This window comes from Stegostoma tigrinum, chromosome 5 (assembly GCF_030684315.1).
Source record: "Stegostoma tigrinum isolate sSteTig4 chromosome 5, sSteTig4.hap1, whole genome shotgun sequence".
Classification (NCBI taxonomy): domain Eukaryota; kingdom Metazoa; phylum Chordata; class Chondrichthyes; order Orectolobiformes; family Stegostomatidae; genus Stegostoma; species Stegostoma tigrinum.
The window spans coordinates 70,046,181-70,069,215 of NC_081358.1; the positions used below are offsets into that span (position 1 = coordinate 70,046,181).

General features: G+C 41.1%; 1 protein-coding gene across 2 annotated transcripts in view; it reads left to right on the plus strand.

Moving 5' to 3' along the window:
* Positions 1 to 23,035, plus strand: part of LOC125452046 (peroxidasin homolog) — a 499,162-nt gene that overhangs the window by 394,073 nt on the left and 82,054 nt on the right. The window contains exons 16-18 of one of the 2 annotated variants that reach the window (XM_059646061.1): positions 6,588 to 6,745; positions 17,412 to 17,645; positions 17,898 to 18,915. In XM_059646061.1, coding sequence (XP_059502044.1) covers positions 6,588 to 6,745; positions 17,412 to 17,645; positions 17,898 to 18,915 — 1,410 coding nt within the window. Of the gene's footprint in view, positions 1 to 6,587; positions 6,746 to 17,411; positions 18,916 to 23,035 lie in introns of both variants that reach the window. The other variant, XM_048529957.2, reaches the window with a different exon arrangement.

Below are 23,035 nucleotides of genomic sequence, written 5' to 3' on the forward strand. Positions count from 1 at the left end.
GTACTGAATCTGCCTGCACAAGCAAACTTCCGACGTCAACTTTAGAAGGCAACATGGTTACTGATTTCTGCTTGAGAAAGAGAAATCTTCAAAATAAAAAGCCAAGCCTGCAGCCATAATGGACTAGTCAGACTTCTTTCTTTAAACATTCTTAAATTAAGACAGACCATCAAAGCTTGTCATCTTTCTCTCATCAGGACTAAAATGCAAGAAACAGGCATGGTGTTTTCCCCTCAGTATTCCTTTTATCAAGTCTGATTCTGCATTGAGTTCTGTTGAATGCAGAATGAAAATCTTTGACTTTTTGTCTCATTTTAGACATTCGAGTCTTGTGCTTTGATTTTTCATGCGAATATAGCACCCATGTTCAAGAAAGGAGAGGAAAGAAAAGTATACACAGTCTAATTGGCCTGACATCAATCATCAAAAAAAATGCTCGGATCTATTTTTAAGGCAGCATAGGACATTTAGAAAGCCAGAGTATGCCTATGTAAAGTCATCATGGTTTTATGAAACAGGACTCATATTTCACAAATCTATTGGGACATTTTGAAAGATGTTACCATTACGATAGATGCTAGGGAATCAATAAATGAGGTGGATTTGGATTACCAAATGGCATCGAATAGGACACAACATAAAAGTGGTTGGGTTAGTAGATTTACATAGAGGAGATAAAGGAGGAGGATAAGAAAGAACATCCCAGATGTCCAAGTTCTTTAAGGACATCCCAGATGTCCAAGTTCTTTAAGGACCGCAACTTTCCCCCCACAGTGATCGAGAAGGCCCTTGACCGCGTCTCCCGTATTTCCCGCAACACATCCCTCACACCCCGCCCCTGCCACAACCGCCCTAAGAGGATCCCCCTCGTTCTCACACACCACCCTACCAACCTCCGGATACAACGCATCATCCTCCGACACTTCCGCCATTTACAATCCGACCCCACCACCCAAGACATTTTTCGATCCCCACCCCTGTCTGCTGACTCCCTTGTTTGCTCCACACTGCCCTCCAACCCCACCACACCCGGCACCTTCCCCTGCAACCGCAGGAAATGCTACACTTGCCCCCACACCTCCTTCCTCACCCCTATCCCAGGCCCCAAGATGACATTCCACATTAAGCAGAGGTTCACCTGCACATCTGCCAATGTGGTATACTGCATCCACTGTACCCGGTGCGGCTTCCTCTACATTGGGGAAACCAAGCGGAGGCTTGGGGACCGCTTTGCAGAACACCTCCGCTCAGTTCGCAACAAACAACTGCACCTCCCAGTCGCAAACCATTTCCACTCCCCCTCCCATTCTCTAGATGACTTGTCCATCATGGGCCTCCTGCAGTGCCACAATGATGCCACCCGAAGGTTGCAGGAACAGCAACTCATATTTCGCTTGGGAACCCTGCAGCCATATGGTATCAATGTGGGCTTCACCAGTTTCAAAATCTCCCCTTCCCCGACTGCATCCCTAAACCAGCCCAGTTCGTCCCCTCCCCCCACTGCACCACACAACCAGCCCAGCTCTTCCCCCCCACCCACTGCATCCCAAAACCAGTCCAACCTGTCTCTGCCTCCCTAACCGGTTCTTCCTCTCACCCATCCCTTCCTCCCACCCCAAGCCGCACCCCCATCTACCTACTAACCTCATCCCACCTCCTTGACCTGTCCGTCTTCCCTGGACTGACCTATCCCCTCCCTACCTCCCCACCTATACTCTCTCCACCTATCTTCTTTACTCTCCATCTTCAGTCTGCCTCCCCCTCTCTCCCTATTTATTCCAGTTCCCTCTCCCCATCCCCCTCTCTGATGAAGGGTCTAGGCCCGAAACGTCAGCTTTTGTGCTCCTGAGATCCTGCTTGGCCTGCTGTGTTCATCCAGCCTCACATTTTATTATCTAAGAAAGAACTTGTCGTTTTCAAGTTGGTAAGCTCTTATTAGTCGATGCTGCAAGATTGCCCCTGGGATAGAGCCATATATAATCTATCATTATAACTTGAATGAAGTGAGCAAAAATAATGTATCTAGGCTTCGTAACAATTTAAATCTACTTGGGAAAGTAATCTATGATTTGGCTGAGAGCTACAGAGCAGAATTTCTGAATATTTTGGGGCAGATTCTCTAATTAAATATCTCCGTGGAGTCAGTAACCCCAAAAGCACAGTTTCTGCTGCCACTGGAGAGTGGAATTAAATGCCTTTCCCTGAGGGGGGTTTGAAAGTTGATAAGTCATTTAGCCATGAGGGAGGATGGCAGGAGGGGACCCTGTCACCTTCCTGCCTCACCAATAATAGGTCCAAGGTGGAAAGCCTAATGTCCTTCTGCTCAGCTACCAATTGAGGCTATTGGTTGGGTAATTATAGCTCAGATAAGGGCTTCATGCTGCTGCCATTAGTATTCAACCAGTAAGGGGCAGGGGTCTCAGCATACAGGTAGCCTGAAAAATAAACCCTGCTGTATTTTCTTGCAGGCTTTGATGGGCTGGGTTTCCGGTACAATAGCACTGAGTACCTGATCAGGGATTAGGCATCAAGAAGGGCTGCGACTGTTGAGAGATGTCTTTCCTGCCAACGTTCCTTCTCAGTGACCTCCAGCCCACAATTCCCAACTTACTGTCATTCAGTTTTGAGATGAGGTCCCTCAGCAATGCTGCACCTCTGGGGAGTGTATTGTCCGCAACTGCTAAATGTCTTACTGGCACTGTCTGAAGTATACAGTTGCTGTCCTTAGACTGGCTGTTGCAGATTCAAACTGTGGTCCCATGACAAGCTCTGACAAAGTCCCAAGGGTATTATTGGCTTCAGTCACTGCTGTCAGTTACATTGTTTGTAATAGAGACCTTCCAGCATCTGATTGGCTGTCAGATATCAAAGACAGAATACCCAGGGAAGGTACTGCACTTAAATGTTCCCAAGAATCAAAAGCCCCAGTAGCAGGATTCCTGCTGCAAATTGGAAATTTTAACACACATGAGGCTCAGTGATTGGGTTGGTAGAGGTGCTGCCAATTTTGACGGTAGACATCGGGCTCCTCACCACCCATATTAAATTTCACCCAATGTGATAGGTCAACTAACTTTATGAGGACTCAATCTCTATCAAGAGTTACTGTAAGTATTTCCAGCAATTTCTGTTTTTATGTGAAATGTTAGCGTTGAGAGAGATTTGGGTATTCTTCTACACAAAATACAATATGTTGACAACAAGATAGGGCAAACAATTAGAAAGACAAGTGGTACATTATCCTTAATTGCATGGGGTGGTGTAAATGATCAATAAAATCTTAGTGCAATTGTAATGGGCTAAAAATGTGTACAGTATCCTCAGCACCAACAGAAGGATCGACCTATCTCGTTTTGGATCGGATGAATCAAGTTGTCTGCTGAGGAACACAGTAGAATGGGCCCATATTCCCTGGAGATAGAAGAATGGGAGATATTTTCATTGAAATATGAAAGATTGTGAGCAGTCTTGACAATATATGCTGAGAGGATTTTTTTCACTGACTAGATAGACTGGAACTTGGGGACAGAGACTCAGGATAAACGACCAGCCATATTGCATTTAGATGAGTAAACATGTTTTATTTCCACTCAGAGGGTTGCTAATAATGTTTCCTTTAAGCTGAATGACCATTCAGCAAGATACAATAAAGTTAACCTTTGAACTTTCCTCATATGCCTGGGAGCACATAAATAATTCTCCCCTTAATGCCATTAAACAAAGCAATGATGATTTTAAAACTTTAGAATTCTCCACTGTGGAGGGCTGTGGATGCTCAGTCATTGGATACATTCAAGACATGGATAGGTATCTCTGAAGATATTTCGTGAGTGGATAGGAAACTGGAGTTGAGTTTGAACAGTCATAATTTTATCAAGTTGTGAAGTGTACTCGTGGTTGTATACATAACAAATAGCAGCTCCTATTTCAACATTCTTATGCAATAATTAAGGACTTGAATATCAAAAGATTTTACTGCAGACTTCTGTTTGCAAATAATTTAACTGCCCTCTTCATAATTAGAAGCGGCGCTTCCACGCAACATTATTTTTATATATAGTAGCCAGTCTTCATTCTGAATGTCATGGACATGGCTGTTTTTAGTGACATGAAGGATGTGAGGAAGGAGGTATCAAATATTAAGGCACAGAAGTACTTGTCACATTTCAGACTGGTGATTGAGAAGGTTAAGATCAACATGTTTAGATTTGTGGTCTCCAGCTAAACCTACACCGCTCGAGATAAATAGGGAGAGAGGGGGAGGAAAGGAGAAGATAGGTGGAGAGGAGACAGACAGGTCAAAGAGGTGGGGTTGGTGCCAGTAAGCTGGCTCGAACAAGCCCAGTTGCTTCCTAGGTGGTTGGTGAAGATGCTGCTCCTCATCCAATCGTTATATCCACCAACGTGCATATGTAATACTGGGAGTTGTATCTGGTAGAGTTTAGTCAGAGTATGTAAAACCAAGCCTAGGAAAAGTAGTATGTGGTAGCTTACCACTATTTAAATATTCAGTTAACTCTGAAACACAACCATCTCTGTAAACCACTGAAATAACTCCTTAGAAGCCAGACACAACAAGGTGTAGAGCTGGATGAACACAGCAGGCCAAGCATCAGAGGAGCAGGAAAGCTGAAAGTTTCAGGGCTGGATCCTTCTTCAGAATGAGGGAGGGGAGGGGGATTCTGGAATAAATAAGGAGAGGCAGATAGAAGATGGATAAAGGAGAATATAGGTGGAGAGGAAACAGACACATCAAAGAGGCAGGGTTGGAGCCAGTAAAGGTGAGTTTAGGTGGGGAGGTAGGGAGGGGATACGTCAGTCCAGGGAAGACAGTCCCCAAGTCACTTTGTGGAACACCTTTGCTCAGTTCGCAACAAACATTTGCACCTCTTAGTTGCTAACCATTTCAACTCCCTCCTCCCACTCCTTGGATGACATGTCCATCCTGGGCCTCCTGCAGTGTCACAACGATGCAAGAACAGTAACTTATATTCTACTTGGGACCCTGCAGCCCAGTGGTATCAATTTGGACTTCACAAGCTTCAAAATCTCCCCTTCCCCAACCGCATCCCAAAACCAGCCCAGCTTGTCCCTGCTTCCCTAACCTGTCCTTCCTTCCACTTCAAGTCCCACTCCCACCTCCTACCTACCAATGTCATCCTGTCTCCTTGACCTGTCTGCCCTCCCTGGACTGACTTATCCACCTACACACACCTTTACTGGCTCCAACCCCGTCTCTTTGACTTGTCTCTCTCCTCCCTACCTATCTTCTCCTTTCCTCCCCCTCTCTCCCTATTTATTTCAGAATCCCCTTCCCCTCCCCCATTTCTGAAGAAGGGTCTAGACCCAAAATGTCAGCTTTCCTGCTCTTCTGATGCTGCTTGGCCTGCTGTGTTCATCCAGCTGTATAGCTTATTATATCAGATTCTCCAGCATTGGTTCCTACTATCTCCAGAGAAGCCAGTGTCCATTACCAAGTCACTCATTATTTACATGTGAACAGTTCTTACCTTTAGCACTGCATCATTCAGAGTCAGGTATCAGACTGTCAATATCTCTGACACTCTAGATTTGTCAGCCAGGGCTCCCTAATTGGGGCTGTTAATCTGGCCCATTCAGGGAACTCATTCAATGATGTTGAGCTGGCTGACCTCATTACAATCACTGCAGCTGCCTTCAGTTAAAATCCCCTTCAGTTAAAATCATTGAGACTAATTCCATAAAATTTTACCCTCAGGGTTCCCTGATAATTCCATTCATTTAAAATAGCAGAAATTGACCAGAAGTCAAGCATTTAGCTGCTCAAACCCCTTTCCAAATTAAATAAGATCAAAGCTAATTTGTACCTTACCTTCATTTTCACACAACTAATTTTATACTATTTGATCCCTTTATCAAACAAAATTTCCTTCATGAGGCCAAGAGTTGCACATATTTATTACATACAGAGATAATGGGAACTGCAGATGCTGGAGAATTCCAAGATAATAAAATGTGAGGCTGGATGAACACAGCAGGCCAAGCAGCATCTCAGGAGCATAAAAGCTGACGTTTCGGGCCCAAAACATCAGCTTTTGTGCTCCTGAGATGCTGCTTGGCCTGCTGTGTTCATCCAGCCTCACATTTTATTATCTTTATTACATACACGTCTGTTTCCAATGGGATGGCAAATCATTTTTGAAACTTTAATGGTCTACATGCTTGAGCAATTAGAGGTTGTCAGATCTCTAATTTTAGTTCAGAATTGCACATTATTGGTTATTAAATTGCAATTTTTATAAAATTTTCATATGTTTTTCAACATTTTTATATTTGGAACCAGAAACAAAATGTTGGAATGTGTGCGTATCAAAACTAAGAATAGCAAAATTTGAGAGTCCATAATTCATGGCAGCTGTAGTTGTAGCCTTGATGGCTGAATTCGGAAGTGAATCCTGTCATCATGGTGCTACTGGGTTGGAACTGATTTGGGGTAAATAGATCAATATATTATACATCAATTGAAATGAAAATGCACATTTTTAAAGGAATTACAAGACCTGAATATCATCAAAAAATAAACAGTTCTGTCTGCATTTTTTTTCTAGACAGCCACTTAGCCCAAATGATCTGCTGGCTTTGTTCCGTTATCCACGGGATCCCTTTACTGTGGAGGCCGCAAGAGCAGGAGAAATCTTTGAGCGGACTTTGCAACTGATACAGAACCATGTCAAGCAAGGCTTAACTGTGGACTTCAATGACATAGGTATGGCCCCAAGTGAAAAGGAAAGCATAGACCTAGATTTTTTAGTCAGCAACAAATCAATAGTACTCACTGCCAATTTGTAGAAAGTGCCCTGAAAAGATCTAGCTATCTCTATGATGCAGGGCCTTTTTTTGTAGTGGTGGTTCAAATCTGACATGAATTTAAACTATCCTCAGGAATTCAGCAACATCCATGTCAGAAATGCTAAGCAATTAACTAGATTAACATATTCTCACAATCAGCAAATCAGGAAGTAAAAGACATTGAACCTCTTACTTTTTGAAAAGCGATATTGGAAAATGATTGTGATTGGTTTGCGATTCAAACTAAAACAAGTTTAAAATGTTTTACTTTTAATATAATATGTAGAATTTTTGACATTAGAGAAATCTGATGTCACAAATGTAAAATTGATTTTTCCACTGTTAGAATCTTTATTAGTAATTATGAACTTAGAATACCATTGAAAACCCAGTTATGTCTTGTTTAACAATGTGTAGGTTTTCAAGGGCTTTTGTAATAAGCACTGTTGACAATAGGTTCTCATCAGTTCAAAGATTTCTTGTGTGTCTCCATCCGTGGCAACCTTAGAAGTTAGGAATGGGACAAAATTATACAGTTCCCCAGCCACTATTGTGAAGGTTTGGGTGTCCTAAAATGCAGCATAAGCTTGCACAGTAAATTCCTACCTGTCCTGACAGCTCCCCCTTTTGGGAATAGTGGAGATGATAGTGGCCCACTCATGCTTATGCCTTCTGAGATCCTTTAACGGAGGCAGGCAGCTAGAATTGGCAGGGATGGATTCCTTATTAGCTCTTCAGATGAAAGAGTAGAACCCCTGACATCTGCATATTGTCCCTAGAATCATAAGCAAAAGCTTTGGAATGTTCACCATGTTCTAAACCCATGTAGGCTTACAGCGATGCTTTCGGTTTCAGTGCTGGAGTGCCACAACTGTGTTATTTTTTTAAATCATTACCCCACAAAACCCAAGAAAAATAATGATAGATTACCAATTATTGCTGACATTTCCAAAAACATAATATAAAATACCAATGAGATATTAGTTTATGTTTTCAATTTGTTTATTCTTTCTTGGAACATGGGCATCACTGATATCTGTCATGATGTTTGAGCCAATTATTTCTTCTGAAGTTATATGAAAAATTATACTCTACAAATATAATTTGTATGTGTTAGAATGAAAGCCAAACTATTTGATGTTACTAAGTTAGTAGAGAAAAGGAATCCATTCAGTACACCTGTTCAAAAGAAAACTCTCCAACTCCTGATCAGTGTGTTTTGCTTATCTTTGTAAGCAACTTATCCAAAATTGAATTTTCTATGTTTATAACTCATTAGGTGCTATTTTAACTTATATAGGTGAAAAATAAATAGCGATATTATTGTCACAGAGGAAGTGCAACAAAAGTACACCAGACCTGTCCCTGGATAGTGGGGCTGTCTTAACAAGAGAGATTGGGCAAACTAGGTCAATATTCTATAGACTTTTGAAGAATGATATGTCATTTAAGCTTACAAAATATTGAAAGGGATAGACAGTTTAGATGCTGAAATAATGTTTCCTCTGGTTGGGGAGCTTAGAACCAGGAGGCATAAATTTAACAAAATTAGGAGATTTTTTTTAAACTAAGAGTTGTAAACCTTTAGAATTCTCTATCACAAAGGGCTGTCAAAGCTTAGTCAAGTATGTTTCGGGTAATGACTGAAAAAATTCTAATTACCACTGGGATGTAGGGTTATGGGAATTGTGTAAATATTATTGGTGAATTTCCTTACTTCCACTCCTATGTCTTATGGTCTTATTGCAGGGAAGTGGTGTTGAAACGCCCATCAGCCATGATTAAATGGTAGAGTACCTCGATGGGCTGAATGGCCTTACTTCCACTCCCATGTCTTACGGTCTAAATAAAAAGGCATTGAAGTAACCAATCAGCCATGATTGCATTGAATGATCAGATAGGTCTACAAACTGTATAGCCTTTTCCTGTTCCTTTGTAACTAAATCAGCAACTTTTTGAATAACTCAAGTAATTCTTTCTTCACAGTGGTTAAAGTTAAAATTGCACCTGATGTGAAGAACTCCGAGATCAGTTCTACATTTCCCATTCATAACTAGAAGAAGGTGTACCACAATGCCTAATGGATTAATCTGTAGTTGTGTTCCATATTTACATTTGTTATTCTTGTCTTGTTGTCGATTAGCCTTAAATAAGTGTGTGGTGGTGTGTGGTATGTGCATTTTCCCTCTTATCACTAATTGTTAATTTATCTACTGAGATGGTTCTAACTTCGGGATATTTACTTTAACTCCAATTCTCACAATTTCCATCTGTATCTTGAATTAGGCATGTTCTTACTATGGCCAGTCTCCTACACTCATTACTGGTTTCCCCATAATTTACAACTACTCAGCACTCACCTTTCTGACATTTAATATACATTGCGCGTGACAAGTTAGCTTTGCTCAATTAGCAGTTCAGGTGGAACTAAAAGATTCCATGCATTAGTCAAAGAAGAGCAAGGAGTTCTTTTTATATTTGAAGCCTGGTCAATACTCTTCTGTTAATCAAAAGCAGAGAAACAGCTTATTTGGTCATTTGTCTCACTGGTGTTTGCAGAATCCTTCAAATGTACAATTTGGCTGTTGCATTTGATATACAGAAACGATTTCAAAGTACATTGTACAAAATGCTTGAAGACACGATAAGACACAAATCTTCATTTGCTTTCAAATGTGTTAATAATTTTGCACCATAACTAGGTAATTGCACAGCTATAAAATATTAAACTTCAGTAGGGTAGTATTCTAATATTGTGTCACAAAATGGAAGACCACAGTATTATGGGACTACAATTCTGAATCATTTGGGTTCCTGGACGTGACTGTTCAGTTGAAGAGAATGGCAAGTAGTGAATAGCCTCCTTTCTCGGGCAGGAATGCATCTGGTGAGTCAATGGTTGATTGATTGTATTATTAGAAACAAATTATGAAACCAAATCAGAAAGAGGAGTTTTTTCAAATTATTAAAATTAGAAAATTAAAGTCTATTATTTTAATCTGTGTAGTAAAACATCAGATTTAAGTTAATCTTACTGATACTATTGAACCAAATAATCTGAAAGCACCCTTTTAAATGAAAATTCTGTCTATATTCACCTTTCAATTTTGCCAGATCCAGGAAGGCAATAGCTCGATGCTGTATCATTGCTGGCTCCCAAGAGGAAAACTAAGCACCTACTCAAAAAGAAGGGAAAAAAGATAAATGGCTGAATGTTTGGGTCATTTTTTTAAAGGATGTTGTGTAGTAATAGAATAGGAAGAAATAATTCAGTTTTGACAAATCAGTAAGAATTTATGGGAGAAGTATGTTAACCAGGCTAGAGATCCAGTAAAACGCTTAAAACTCATTAAAATCTTTATTCTTGGGTATACACCTTATGAGAATCTAATTACATAGATTTTACTGCTGTATGACTCCAGATGATCTCAGCTTTTGTCTGCTATTGGATTCTCAAGGTCTTGTAGCCAAGTAGTAACATGCAATGAAACAACTAGCATTTGTTTTGATCTGTGTTCCAAAGGCCCATTGTTCACTTAGTTCCTTACAGTCTCTTTCAGCTTTCAAATCATCACTTTTTGATTTCATTTTTAAACATCTTTTGAAATGAAATAGAATATAGAACTGTACAGCACAGGAACAGGGCCTTTTGGCCCAAGATGCTGTCCTGAACATAACACCAAATGAAACTAATCTGTTCTGCCTGCCCTTGGTCCACATCCATCAATTCCTTGCACGTTCATGTACTTATCTAGAGGTCCCTTAAAACACCCCTAACATATCTGCCTTCACCAGCACACCTGGCAACACGTTTCAGACTCCTACTACTGTGTAAAAAACTTGCCCCTCATGCCTTCTTTGAACTTTGCCCCTCTCATCTTAAGTGCATGGCCCCTAGTATTAGATACTTCAACTCTAGGAAACAGATTCTGACTGTCAACCTATCTGCGCATCTCTTAAATTTTATAGACTTCAAACAAGTCTCCTCTCAGCCTCTGCCACACTAGAGAAAACAACCTGAATTTTTCTAGCCTCTCCTTGGAGCCCATATCCTCTTATCCAAGCAGCATCCTGATAAACCTCTTCTACACCCTCTCCAAATCCTCCACATCCTTCCTGTAATGTGGTGACCAGAATTGAATGCAACACGCTAAATGTGGCCTAACCAAAAAGTCTTATAAAACTGCATAACTGGCTAAAGTGTTCTGCCTACTGTTGTCAACTTACCTTGATAACATTGCGTATTCCACGGGCAGGATTACATCAACATTGGGAGCAAATGCCCATGCCTGTAACAACTCATTACAAGTTTTTAATCCAAGAAGGCAATAAGGCTTTCAGTTGTAATCCAGACCAAGATCTGGCTGAAGAAAAAGAGTCAAGTTTGTATATTTTGCCTTTCAGCTCCTTTGAGCATCCAAAGTAATAGCAATGGATCCTTACACAATTGATTTCTGCTTTGTCTTTTCCACTTCAAACTCATTTTTCAACCCTCAGACATATGATTATTCTTGGCCAATGCAAATGCTGCTAAGACTATACTTGTTAGAACTCTGGTCACCATATTACAGGAAGGATGTGGAGGATTTGGAGAGGGTGTAGAAGAGGCTTATCAGGATGCTGCCTGGAAAAGAGGATATGGGCTATAAGGAGAGGCTGTAAAAATTCAAATTGTTTTTTCTGGAGTGGCAGAGGCTGAGAGGAAACTTGTGGGAAGCCTATTCTCTGGGAATAAACCTAGGAATGCTTCCAAACTGCTACTTCAATGTACAAAAGGGAGAACAAAAGAAGCACTGCTGTCTGCCTTCCACAGATGTAAGTGCAGGTTTTTTTTAGTGGGCATTGGGGCTGATTGTGAAAGATCCAGGTTTTAGCTGCTTTTTCAATTTGTTCCACTCCACACCACGATTTTGGTTAACTTATGCAATTTTTATTGCGTAATTTCCAGGCTAAAATATTCAGCCATTTACTTTGCTCTTCTTTTCCAGGTGATTAGATCTTTAAAACATTTCATGAAAGCCAGCAATGTGGTGTCACAGAGCCGTGGATTTATGGCTCTGCTGACAGTTGATGCTAGCATCCTGGCATAACTCTGGTGAGTTGAAAGTTTAACTTTAATTTGCATTTTTGGGTGATAATGCAGGTAGAGAGATAGTTAATGGCAGTAACTAACTAGTACCATAATACTTTCATATTGAACGACAGTTACTGCTAAGGTTTACTTTCCCTGCAATTAACTAATATTTTCTATGGCCTCATGACTTGGCAAGACAATTTTCATGGCACGTAAACCAGCACAATGATTTATTGCAGCATGCCTTTCTGTTGATCACTGTGGGTGAATTGTTCTTCAGAAATGTACCTCATTAAGTACTTAATCTAATTTGCACATTGGGTGATGTAAACGTATTGGAAATTCTGATTTTCTTTGTATTATTCCAGATATCTGTTCTAGTTTGCAATGAAAAGAAAAAAAATTTATAGAAAATTGCAACAGAGCTTGTTCAATGTTCTCTGCAGAGTACTTTAAGTCAAATAAAATATGTATGAGAATTGTGATATACATGCACATCAAATAAAACCAACAGGGCATCTATTTTTTACTGAAAGCCTATTTTGTTTCCACTGAACAAAATAAGCAGCAAAAGATAACAGTCAGTGACTCAAGTTAGATTGTACAACCTTAGCTTTCTCTGTGCCATGTGAGTGAGATTTCAGAAGACATTCTTTAGCAGAAACACCTGGGAAATCGCGGAGGATGTTGATTAGCAGATGATCAATAAATTATTATTTATCATAATACTATATATTTAACCAGAGAGTTAATACTAATAGGTGGTAATGATTTTTAGCATGTAATCTGTATTGCAGAATTGGACTGAGTTGTTACCATTGAGTTAGCGCTGGAACCATACTTCATAAGTTTCAGCATGTACTTTGGTTATTAAATAAATTAAGAAAGGACATTTGAAAAGATGGGGGCCAACTTTGCTTTGATCTTTAGTTTGAGTGCTATTCTAGGATCATTCTAGGATGGACATGTCATTTAAGGAATGGGAGGGTGTGTTAAAATGGTTCGCGGCTGGGAGGTGCAGTTGTTTACAAGCTTCAAAATCTCCCCCTCCCATTCCTCAGACGACATGTCCATCATGGGCCTCCTTCAGTGCCACAATGATGCCACCCGAAGGTTGCAGGAACAGCAACTCATATTCCGCTTGGGAACCCTGCAGCCCAATGGTATCAATGTGGACTTCACAAGCTCAAAATCCCCCCCCCCCCCCCGCATCCCAAAGCCAGCCCAGCTCGTCCCCTCACCCCCACTGCATCCCAAAACCAGCCCAGCTTGTCCCCACCTCCCTAACCTGTTCTTCCTCTCACCTATCCCCTCCTCCCACCTCAAGCCACACCTCCATTTCCTACCTACTAACCTCATCCCACTTTCTTGTCCTGTCCGTCCGCCCTGGACCGACCTATCCCCTCCTTACCTCCCCACCTATACTCTCCTCTCCATCTATCTTCTCCTCTATCCATCTTTGGTCTGCCTCCCCATCTCTCCTTATTTATTTCAGAACCCTCTACCCATCCTCCTCTCTGATGAAGGGTCTAGGCCCGAAATGTCAGCTTTTTTGCTCCTAAGATGCTGCTTGACCTGCTGTGTTCATCCAGCTTCAACACTTTGTTGTTATCCCTAAATAATCCATGTCTTTCTAAGTGAGTTTACTTTTATCTCCTAATTTGATTCTAATAACTTGGCCATACACCGAACACTGCCTGTAACTCTTTCAGGAATCCCTCAAGCACTTTTTAAGCAATGGCTTATAGATCTCCAATCTTCTGCCACATCACCTGCATCTAGTATGAACTGGAAAATGATGCTATGGCATTCAATATTTCTTCCCTGGCTCCCTTCAACAGCCTGAGATACAATCCATATATCCCTCATGCTTTGTCTACTTTCAAGGATGTTAGTGGTTCCTCTTACATTATGCTTATAGTATTGAATATTTCAGATTCCTTTTTAACAATAATGTCCACATCATCCCAATCTGTCATGAAGACAGAGACAAATTATTCATTAAGAACCTTGTTCACAACTTCTGCAATTATGCACAAATTACCATGTACATATCTGATAGTTTGCTTTTTCCAGAGTTAACTTTTTGCTCTTAATGCACCAATAATTTATTTTTGTGTTTTTCTTGATTTTATACAATCAATATATTTTCATATCCTCTCCATTTTTCTATTTTTTTTAAATTTCATCGTTGCACCTACTGTACACCTCTAGGTTCTCTGCAGTATTAAGTTTTTTGGGAGGACCCCAGATTTACCAAAGCCAGTCTTTAGCTTTATGGAGACATGTCTAAAATGAGCCTGTAGAATTTCACTTTGAATGCCCCTCAGTGATCTGGTCTTTTGAATAGCTCTACCCAATCTATCTTCACCAGATCATCTTTCAGCCTCATAAAATCTGTCTTCCCCAGTTTAGAACTTTTACTCTTGTTTTATATTTTTCCTTTTCCATAAAAAGGCTTTAAATCTTATTGTATTGTGGTCACTTTCTTCAAAATCTTAACCAACAGCACAACATCATGGGCCGAAGGGCCTGTATTGTGCTGTGCTTTTCTATGTTCTATGTTCTATGTTCTAACGCTACTTCATCCATTTAACCAGCTTAATTTTCTAAGACTGAATCTAGAATTGCAACCATTTCATTGCATTTGTTATATGTCTTCTAAGAAAAGTATTCTTGGATGTACTTCAAGAGTTTTGTGCCCTCTGTGTCTTTCATACTGTTCATACCCCAGTTGATATTAGGAAAATAGAAGCCCTCAACTATGCTGCTGCTATCTGACTTCCACTATTTGGGGTTCTATTTTACACTTCTAGTAGCCTGGCTGTTCTTTTTTTCAAAGTTCCATTCACGTGGCCTCATTTGATGTGTCATTTTAATATATCATCCTTCCTCACAGCTGTAATTGATTCCCTAACCAGTGGTGCTACACTCCCAGCTTTTTGACCTCCTCTGTACCTGGCCTGACGACTCTATGTGCAGGTTGAGCTGTGAATTGTGTTGCTCTTTAAGCCAAATTTCTATTATAACAACCATGCAACCATGAGACTTTGTGTGGTCTCAGATTATGAGCTTTCTTTACTTTAGTGTTTTCATTTACATATATTGGGTGGCATAGTGGCTCAGTGGTTAGCACTGCTGCCTTAGTGCCAGGAGCATGGGTTTGATTCCACTCTCAGGCTGAGTGGCATTTGCGTATTCTCCGTGTCTATCTGGGTTTTTTCTGGATGCTGCAGTTTCCTCCTACAGTCCAAAGATGTGCAGGTTATGTTGATTGGCCATGCTAAACTGCCCATGGTGTCCAGAGCTCTGCAGGATAAGTGAATTAGCCATGAGAATAGGGATAGTTAGGGAGGTGGGATTGTTGAGATGCTTTTGAGGGTTGGTGTAGACTTGATAGGCCAAATGGCCTACTTCCACATTGTAGGAATTCTATTATTTTGTACCGCTTTAACATTAAGTTGCTATGCTGAACATATTTCATCAACCATTTATCTTTCAGTTATTTGCTAACTTTCTGCCTCCTATTCCCTGCTCGGAATTTGTCCTGTACTGATCTGTTCATCAGGTTCCCATCCCTGCCAATCTAGCTAAAACCCTTCCCAACTGCGCCAATGAATCTTGCTTTGAATTTATTTGTTCCAGTCCTGTTCAAGTATAGATAATCCACTAAAGGAGACAATATGCCATTCTGGAGACAAGTCTAAAGTCACAGAAACGTCCGTCTGTACCCTTGACTAACTACCAGAACTGCTCTTCACCTCTTCCTCCTTGACAGCCTTGTGGTATTATCGCTGTACTATTAATCCAGATACCCAGATAATGTTCTGGGGACCCGGATTCAAATCCTGTCATGGCAGATAGTGAAATTTGAATTCAATAAAATATCTGGAATTAAAGAATCTAATAATGACTGTGAATCCACTGTTGACTGTTAGAAAAACCGATCCAGCTCACTAATGTCCTTCAGGGAAGGAAACTACCATCCTTACCTAGTCTGGCCAGTATGTGACTCCAGTCCCAGTGCAATGTGGTTGACCCTCACCTGCCCTCTAGGCAATTGGGGTTGGGTAATAAATGCTGCCTAGCTGGCGATGCCCTCATCCCATTAATGAATAAGAAAATAAAGAGCCTGTTGTACAGCTGAGCTGCCTGCGGTGCCAAGAATTTGGCCCTGACTACACACCTGAGGCCCCAACCCCCCTCTTTGCTATCCAAAACAGTCAATTTGTGAATGGGACCTAGGGACTTCCATAGTATGGGAGTATCCATGGTAGTCTTCGGCTGCCCTATGGATGCCTGTTCTATTTCTGCTTCCAACCTCCTGCCATTTGGGGTGACCCACTTCGCTGAATATCCTATCAACATTACCTTTGGTCTCATGGACATGCCGCAGTGACTCCAGCCTCCACTTGAGCTCTAGAACCTAGAACTGGTGATATTTTCCACACGTGCTTTTCAAGGTCCTGTATAATGTCCATGGCTTTCCACAAAGCACACAACACATTCCTTGTCACTAATCTGCTGTCTGCACCTTAGCTTTACTTGCATTTGGTAGCAAGGTGGCTCAGTGGTTAGCACTGCTGCCTCACAGACCCAGGGACCCAGCGTCGACTCAATCCTCAGGTGACTGTGCAAACTCCACATGGACATTCTCCCTGTGTGTGCATGGGTTTCTTCCCACGGTCCAAAGACGTGCATGCTAGTTGTGTTGGCCATGCTAAATTGTCCATTGTGGTGTTCAGGGATGTGTATGTTAGGTGGGTCTGCGTGGAATGCTTTGAGGTTTGGTATGGACTGATTGGGCCGAAGGGCCTGTTTCCACAGTGTAGGGATTTCTAACACCTTAATTTTATTTTACCTTGGTTTATTAATATGAGCTTTCTTTTAAAAATAAAGCAAAAAAGTGTTTCTGGTCCAGATCAGAAGATCTGGGCCATTTGTATTTCTACTGATTGGGGATCCACAATGGTAGGTTAGAAATGATAGTATCATTAGACAAGTAAACTGAACTGCTGTGCTTGCATTCCATTACTGTGTTTTAAGTTGCTTTCTACTCTCAGTCATGTTGTAATTCCTTAATCCAGTACATCAGGGGCTTATTGTCACCCGATTTGTCTGCTGGTTAGAAAATGAGCTCCAATAGAATAACACCAAAAGGAAAAGTATTCACTTGTGAAGTTGAGCCATGCCCAAACAGCAACCACAATCTGCTAGTAATTTCTATTGAAAATGTGCTTTGAGTATTCAACACTGCTCTTATTGCAAAAACTAATTGTATCTCATTTATTAATTCTCTAATTTAGAGTTAGAATTAATTTTATTTTTTTAAAAAAAACTGCATTTATTTGCTCCTTCCACACTTTCTTCGGTTCAGGTGTTTATATTTTAAATTAGACGGAAAGCTCTGTGTCAAGACAGAGGAATTTTTCAAATGGGTGAGAGAAATTGATCTCCAAGGATAGAGTCGCTTATGTTAACTATTCCTGCTTCGGTTTATTTCTTTCAGACTTCCGCTACAACGATCTTGTTTCTCCACGTTACCTGGACTTAATAGCCAATCTCTCTGGGTGCACAGCGCATAGGCGATTCCCAAATTGCTCAGACATATGTTATCATCAAAAATATCGAAGCCACGATGGTACATGTAACAACCTCCAGCATCCAATGTGGGGAGCATCACTCACAGCATTTGAGAGAATTCTAAAACCAGTTTACGAAAATGGTTTCAGCCTTCCGAGAGGTACTGATTCCAATCGCCTATACAACAGCCACCTCTTACCACTCCCTCGCCTTGTTTCAACAACAATGATTGGGACAGAGGCAATAACTCTAGATGACAAGTTTACACATATTCTGATGCAATGGGGCCAATTCCTCGACCATGACTTAGATCTAACCGTGCCAGCTCTCAGTATGTCTCGGTTTTTTGATGGAGAGTCTTGCAGTTTTGCATGCAGTAATGATCCCCCTTGCTTTCCAATTATCATTCCAGAAAACGATCCTCGAGTGAGAAATACTAGATGCATGTCCTTTGTTCGCTCCAGTCCAGTATGTGGCAGTGGTGTGACTTCCTTATTGATGAAATCAGTATATGCCAGAGAACAGATCAATCGCCTAACGTCATATATAGATGCATCAAACGTATATGGTAGCACAGACCGCGATTCCATGGAAATTCGAGACCTAACAAATCAGCGTGGTCTGTTAAAAGAAGGTGAACTTGTGCCAAGATCTGGTAAACACATGTTGCCTTTTGCCACAGGTCAAACTATAGAATGCTTGAAAGATGAAAATGAAAGTCCAATTCCTTGCTTCCTTGCAGGAGATCACAGAGCGAATGAACAGGTTGCACTGACAGCCATGCATACCTTGTGGTTCCGTGAACATAATCGTATTGCCACTGAACTGCTGAGATTGAATCCTCACTGGGATGGCAATACTGTTTATCATGAAGCACGAAAGATTCTTGGAGCGCAGATGCAGCACATCACATACTACCACTGGCTCCCCAAAATTCTTGGAGACGTAGGAATGAAAATGCTTGGACCATATAATAGCTACAATCCAAACATGAATGGTGCTATTTTTAATGCTTTCGCCACAGCAGCTTTTCGGTTTGGTCATACATTAATCAATCCTATTCTCCAACGACTGAACAGTTCTTTTCAACCAATTCCAGAAGGTCACCTTCCTCTTCACAAAGCTTTCTTCTCTCCATTCAGACTTATCCAAGAAGGGGGTATTGATCCACTTCTTCGCGGACTTTTTGCATCTGCAGGAAAGATGCGAGTCTCTTCAGAGGTTCTCAATTTGGAATTGACAGAAAGGCTTTTTTCCATGGCTCATGCTGTAGCTTTGGACTTGGCAGCAATGAACATTCAACGGGGTCGCGATCATGGCATCCCCCCCTATTCGGATTACAGAGTATTTTGTAACATGACTGCTGTTCAGACCTTTGAAGACTTGCAAAATGAGATTAAGAATGCAGAAGTGAGGGACAAACTAAGAAGGTGAGTGCCATCTTATTGTGAAAATCCAGGCATGGTGGAAGAGAACGGATTTTTCCTTTAGTATAGTGTTGAAACTCGTAAGAAGATACCTTTCATCTGAAGTGGTCTAAATAAGTTGGCAGCACTATCAAGGAGTATGAGTATGAGGAGTTTCAATGGGAGTTATTGATTTTTTCAAATTCCAGGTGACATATGTGGTGTTGGACAGGATTTGATATACATTGGCACAGGCCACTTCTATGTTGAGAGAAATTTTCTTGGGATTTTCTCAAGAGCTACTTTTAGTTTTTGTTTTCAAAAGCTTTTTTAATTCTAACAAAGTAATTTATTAGATGTAGTGATGAAGTAACAATACTTCTTGCATTTGCGTTGACACATAGGTAAAGTCAAAGTCACCATAGTCACTGCTGGAACATTTAGCTGCACTCTCATTAGAGAGGAATCACAAGTGATGGTTTAACCTATGTGGCACTATGTCTCAGATGAGGCGAAGGCTGAGAAGAAGTCCTTCATGGTAACCTCAGCGAGTGCAGGAATTGAAGTCACATTGTTGACATTATTCTGCTTTGCAACCAGCATCCACCCCCAGCCAATTGAGCTAACCCACCTCTAGACAAATGGAGTATTTGCACTTCCACAGAAGCAGCCCAGCCACTCGGGCTTATTGTTATCATTTGGTGGCCCTGGGTCACCACCCTATCACTTACTGAGGGAACAGGAAGAAGGTAACAGATCACTAATGAGTCTACCAGCAGCAAGCATAGGAAAGAACCTGCCAGTGATTAGAGTTTCTTCTATGATAGTGATGTCCCCCCCCCAACCAGTTGGGTGCTCCCATGACTGAAGTTCTTTCCCCAGACACAGTGAGGGTGTTTTTGTCCTCCACCCCTTTATATTTTACTGCAGCCATCTAATAATCAGCAGCTTAAGGAACCATTAGTCATGAAAACCGCTGTTGAAATAATACATTTGGTAGTTCTGTTATAATTAAACAGCACACACAACACATGCTAACTCAGGTTATTTATTTGACCATCAGCTGTGCAAGATTTGCTGCTATCCATGCCAAAACATTGTATATTTTTCATGTGCTACAAAGATAAGCACCTTTTGAAATTTAATTGAATAAAATTGAGAATCAAAGTTTACATCAAAGCAATGCATCTCACTTGGAAACAAAATATGTTTCTTAACAAGATAATAAAATGTGAGGCTGGATGAACACAGCAGGCCCAGCAGCATCCCAGGAGCATAAAAGCTGACGTTTCGGGCCTAGACCCTTCATCAGCGTCAGCTTTTATGCTCCTGGGATGCTGCTGGGCCTGCTGGGTTCATCCAGCCTCACATTTTATTATCTTGGATTCTCCAGCATCTGCAGTTCCCATTATCAATGTTTCTTAACAAGTTGTGCTGCAGTTCAGTACTTGTCGACGACTCAATGCATAGATTGGGTTAGCAGCCTTGCAGTGCTCTTCACCAATGTCAAAAGGTGTAGGTATAATCTTGACATAGAAAAACAATAAAGGCCTTTTACTTTTTGACTATTTAGACTGCCATATTCACATCTATAGTTTGGAAATTGCAATGGGGTACATAAAAATCTTCTCCCCCTCTAAGTAAAAATGGCATAACTGTTGAAAATTTGAAAACCTGTGGGCCTACAAATTTGATGACATCAGTAAATAAGTGCATGCAGCTATTAATGTAGATGCAGGGACTTAAGTCTATTTTCTATATTCATAAGAATCATTATCCAGCTAGCTAATTGTGTAATTTCCTGATATTCATATTATAAAATGGTAAAGGTGTTTTTGACTACTTACAGCAATCAATATCCACGAACTAGTTCTCAATCAAAACAGTTTTGGCATGAAGAAAACATGTCCACGCAATATTCTCCTGGCTCCTTCTCATCTTCCATGCTCCAGCAAGTTAAACTCATCTAAAAGTAAACTGCTCATACCCTAACTCACACCAAGTCTTGTTCAAACATATTACTGTGCTTGCAGCTTTATATTGGTTCCTAGTATATCAGGGCCTCAATTTGGCATTTTCATCTGTTTGAATTCCACTATTGCCTCAATCCTTCCTAATCTTTCTTAACCATAAAGTCTCCAAGATATCTCTGGTCATCCAATTTGCTCTATTGTGCATCTCGTAATTCAGCAACTTTATAGATACCCAAGACCCAAGCTGTAGAATTTTCTTTTAAATATGCCTGGTTTACTTCTTCCTCCATTACTAAAACACTTTCTGGAACCTGCCTCTTTGTTCAAGCTTTCAGTAGTCAACCTTAACACTGTCAGTCAAATCTGGAAATTTGGATCAGAGGCTGAGAGATGTTTTGGAATTTTCCACATTTTGGGTTGAGCTTTGTTCAAACTTTTGGGCAGTACAAGTCAAGCTGGGTTGCTTGATGTCAAATGATCACTTGAAGCAATGGGATAGACAGCTGAATGACATAGTGAAGCCAATAACTACCCTACTGCTTCCATTCATTGCCAAGAATTGTTCTAGTTTTCATTAAAAAAAGGTTGAAGCATGGTACATTCTAAAAGTGGCTTTTAGACAATTATTAGACAGCTTTATTTAAAGACACTATAACTGTAACTCCTTATGTGGGTTGGTGTCAAATTTTGTTTTACAAAAATTCCTTTAAACTGCCTCAGACTTTTTAATAAGGTGAAAATGCTAAATAAGTGCAAACAGCTATCATTGTACCACATGGTAATATAGAATGTTGTGTATCACATGCAGTCAGCCAGAATGGTGATCCAATTTTTCAGACATTTCATGAATGGTAGTTTCAAACTTGCAAGCTAGAAACACTTTATAAAGCATTGCTCACTAAAATCTACTTTGAACTCAGGTTATGCAAATCTTTCTCAATACCTAAGCATGAAAACTCTCAAAAATAGTGATTAGAAAAGGAGTAAATGTCATTATAGTCATCGTGGAACTAAAAACAAAATCATTTTGTGCAAGCCTCTGTGAGCCATTTTGTTGCCGCTTCCCCTTGTAATACTTGTTTTTGAGAAAGAACAAAAATCTTAACTAAAATGAGAACAAAGAATTGTCAGGGTGATGATACAAATGTAACAATGATTTTCAGTCTTCCAAAAGTAATTGCTAATAAAACTGGGACAGGCACAGTGGCTCAGTGTGTTAGCATTGCTGCCTCACAGCACCAGGGATAATAAAATGTGAGGCTGGATGAACACAGCAGGCCCAGCAGCATCTCAGGAGCACAAAAGCTGACGTTTCGGGCCTAGACCCTTCATCAGAGAGGGGGATGGGGTGAAGGTTCTGGAATAAATAGGGAGAGAGGAGGAGGTGGACCGAAGATTGAGAAAAGAAGATAGGTGGAGAGGAGAGTATAGGTGGGGAGGTATCAATGTGGACTTCACCAGCTTCAAAATCTCCCCTTCCCCCACCGCATCCCAAAACCAGTCCAGTTCATCCCCTCCCCCCACTGCATCCCAAAATCAGCCCAGCCTGTCTCTGCCTCCCTAACCTGTTCTTCCTCTCACCCATCCCTTCCTCCCACCCCAAGCCGCACCTCCAACTCCTACCTACTAACCTCATCCCACCTCCTTGACCTGTCCATCTTCCCTGGACTGACCTATCCCCTCCCTACCTCCCCACCTATACTCTCCTCTCCACCTATCTTCTTTTCTCTCTATCTTCCATCCGCCTTCCCCTCTCTCCCTATTTATTCCAGAACCCTCACCCCATCCCCCTCTCTGATGAAGGGTCTAGGCCCAAAACGTCAGCTTTTGTGCTCCTGAGATGCTGCTGGGCCTGCTGTGTTCACCCAGCCTCACATTTTATTATCTTGGTTTCTCCAGCATCTGCAGTTCCCATTATCACAACACCACGGACCTAGGTTAGATTCTACCCTTGGGCCATGTCTGTGTGGAGTTTGCACATTCTCAAGTCTGCGTGGGTTTCCTCCAGGTGCTCCAGTTTCCTCCCACAGTCCCAAGATGTGCAGGTTAGGTGGATTGGCCATGCTAAATTGCCCCTCGTGTTCAGGGATGTGTAGATTTAGGTGGGTTAGAGGGGGAATGGGTCAGGGTGGACATGTTGAGATGAAGGACCTGTTTCCACACTGTAGGGA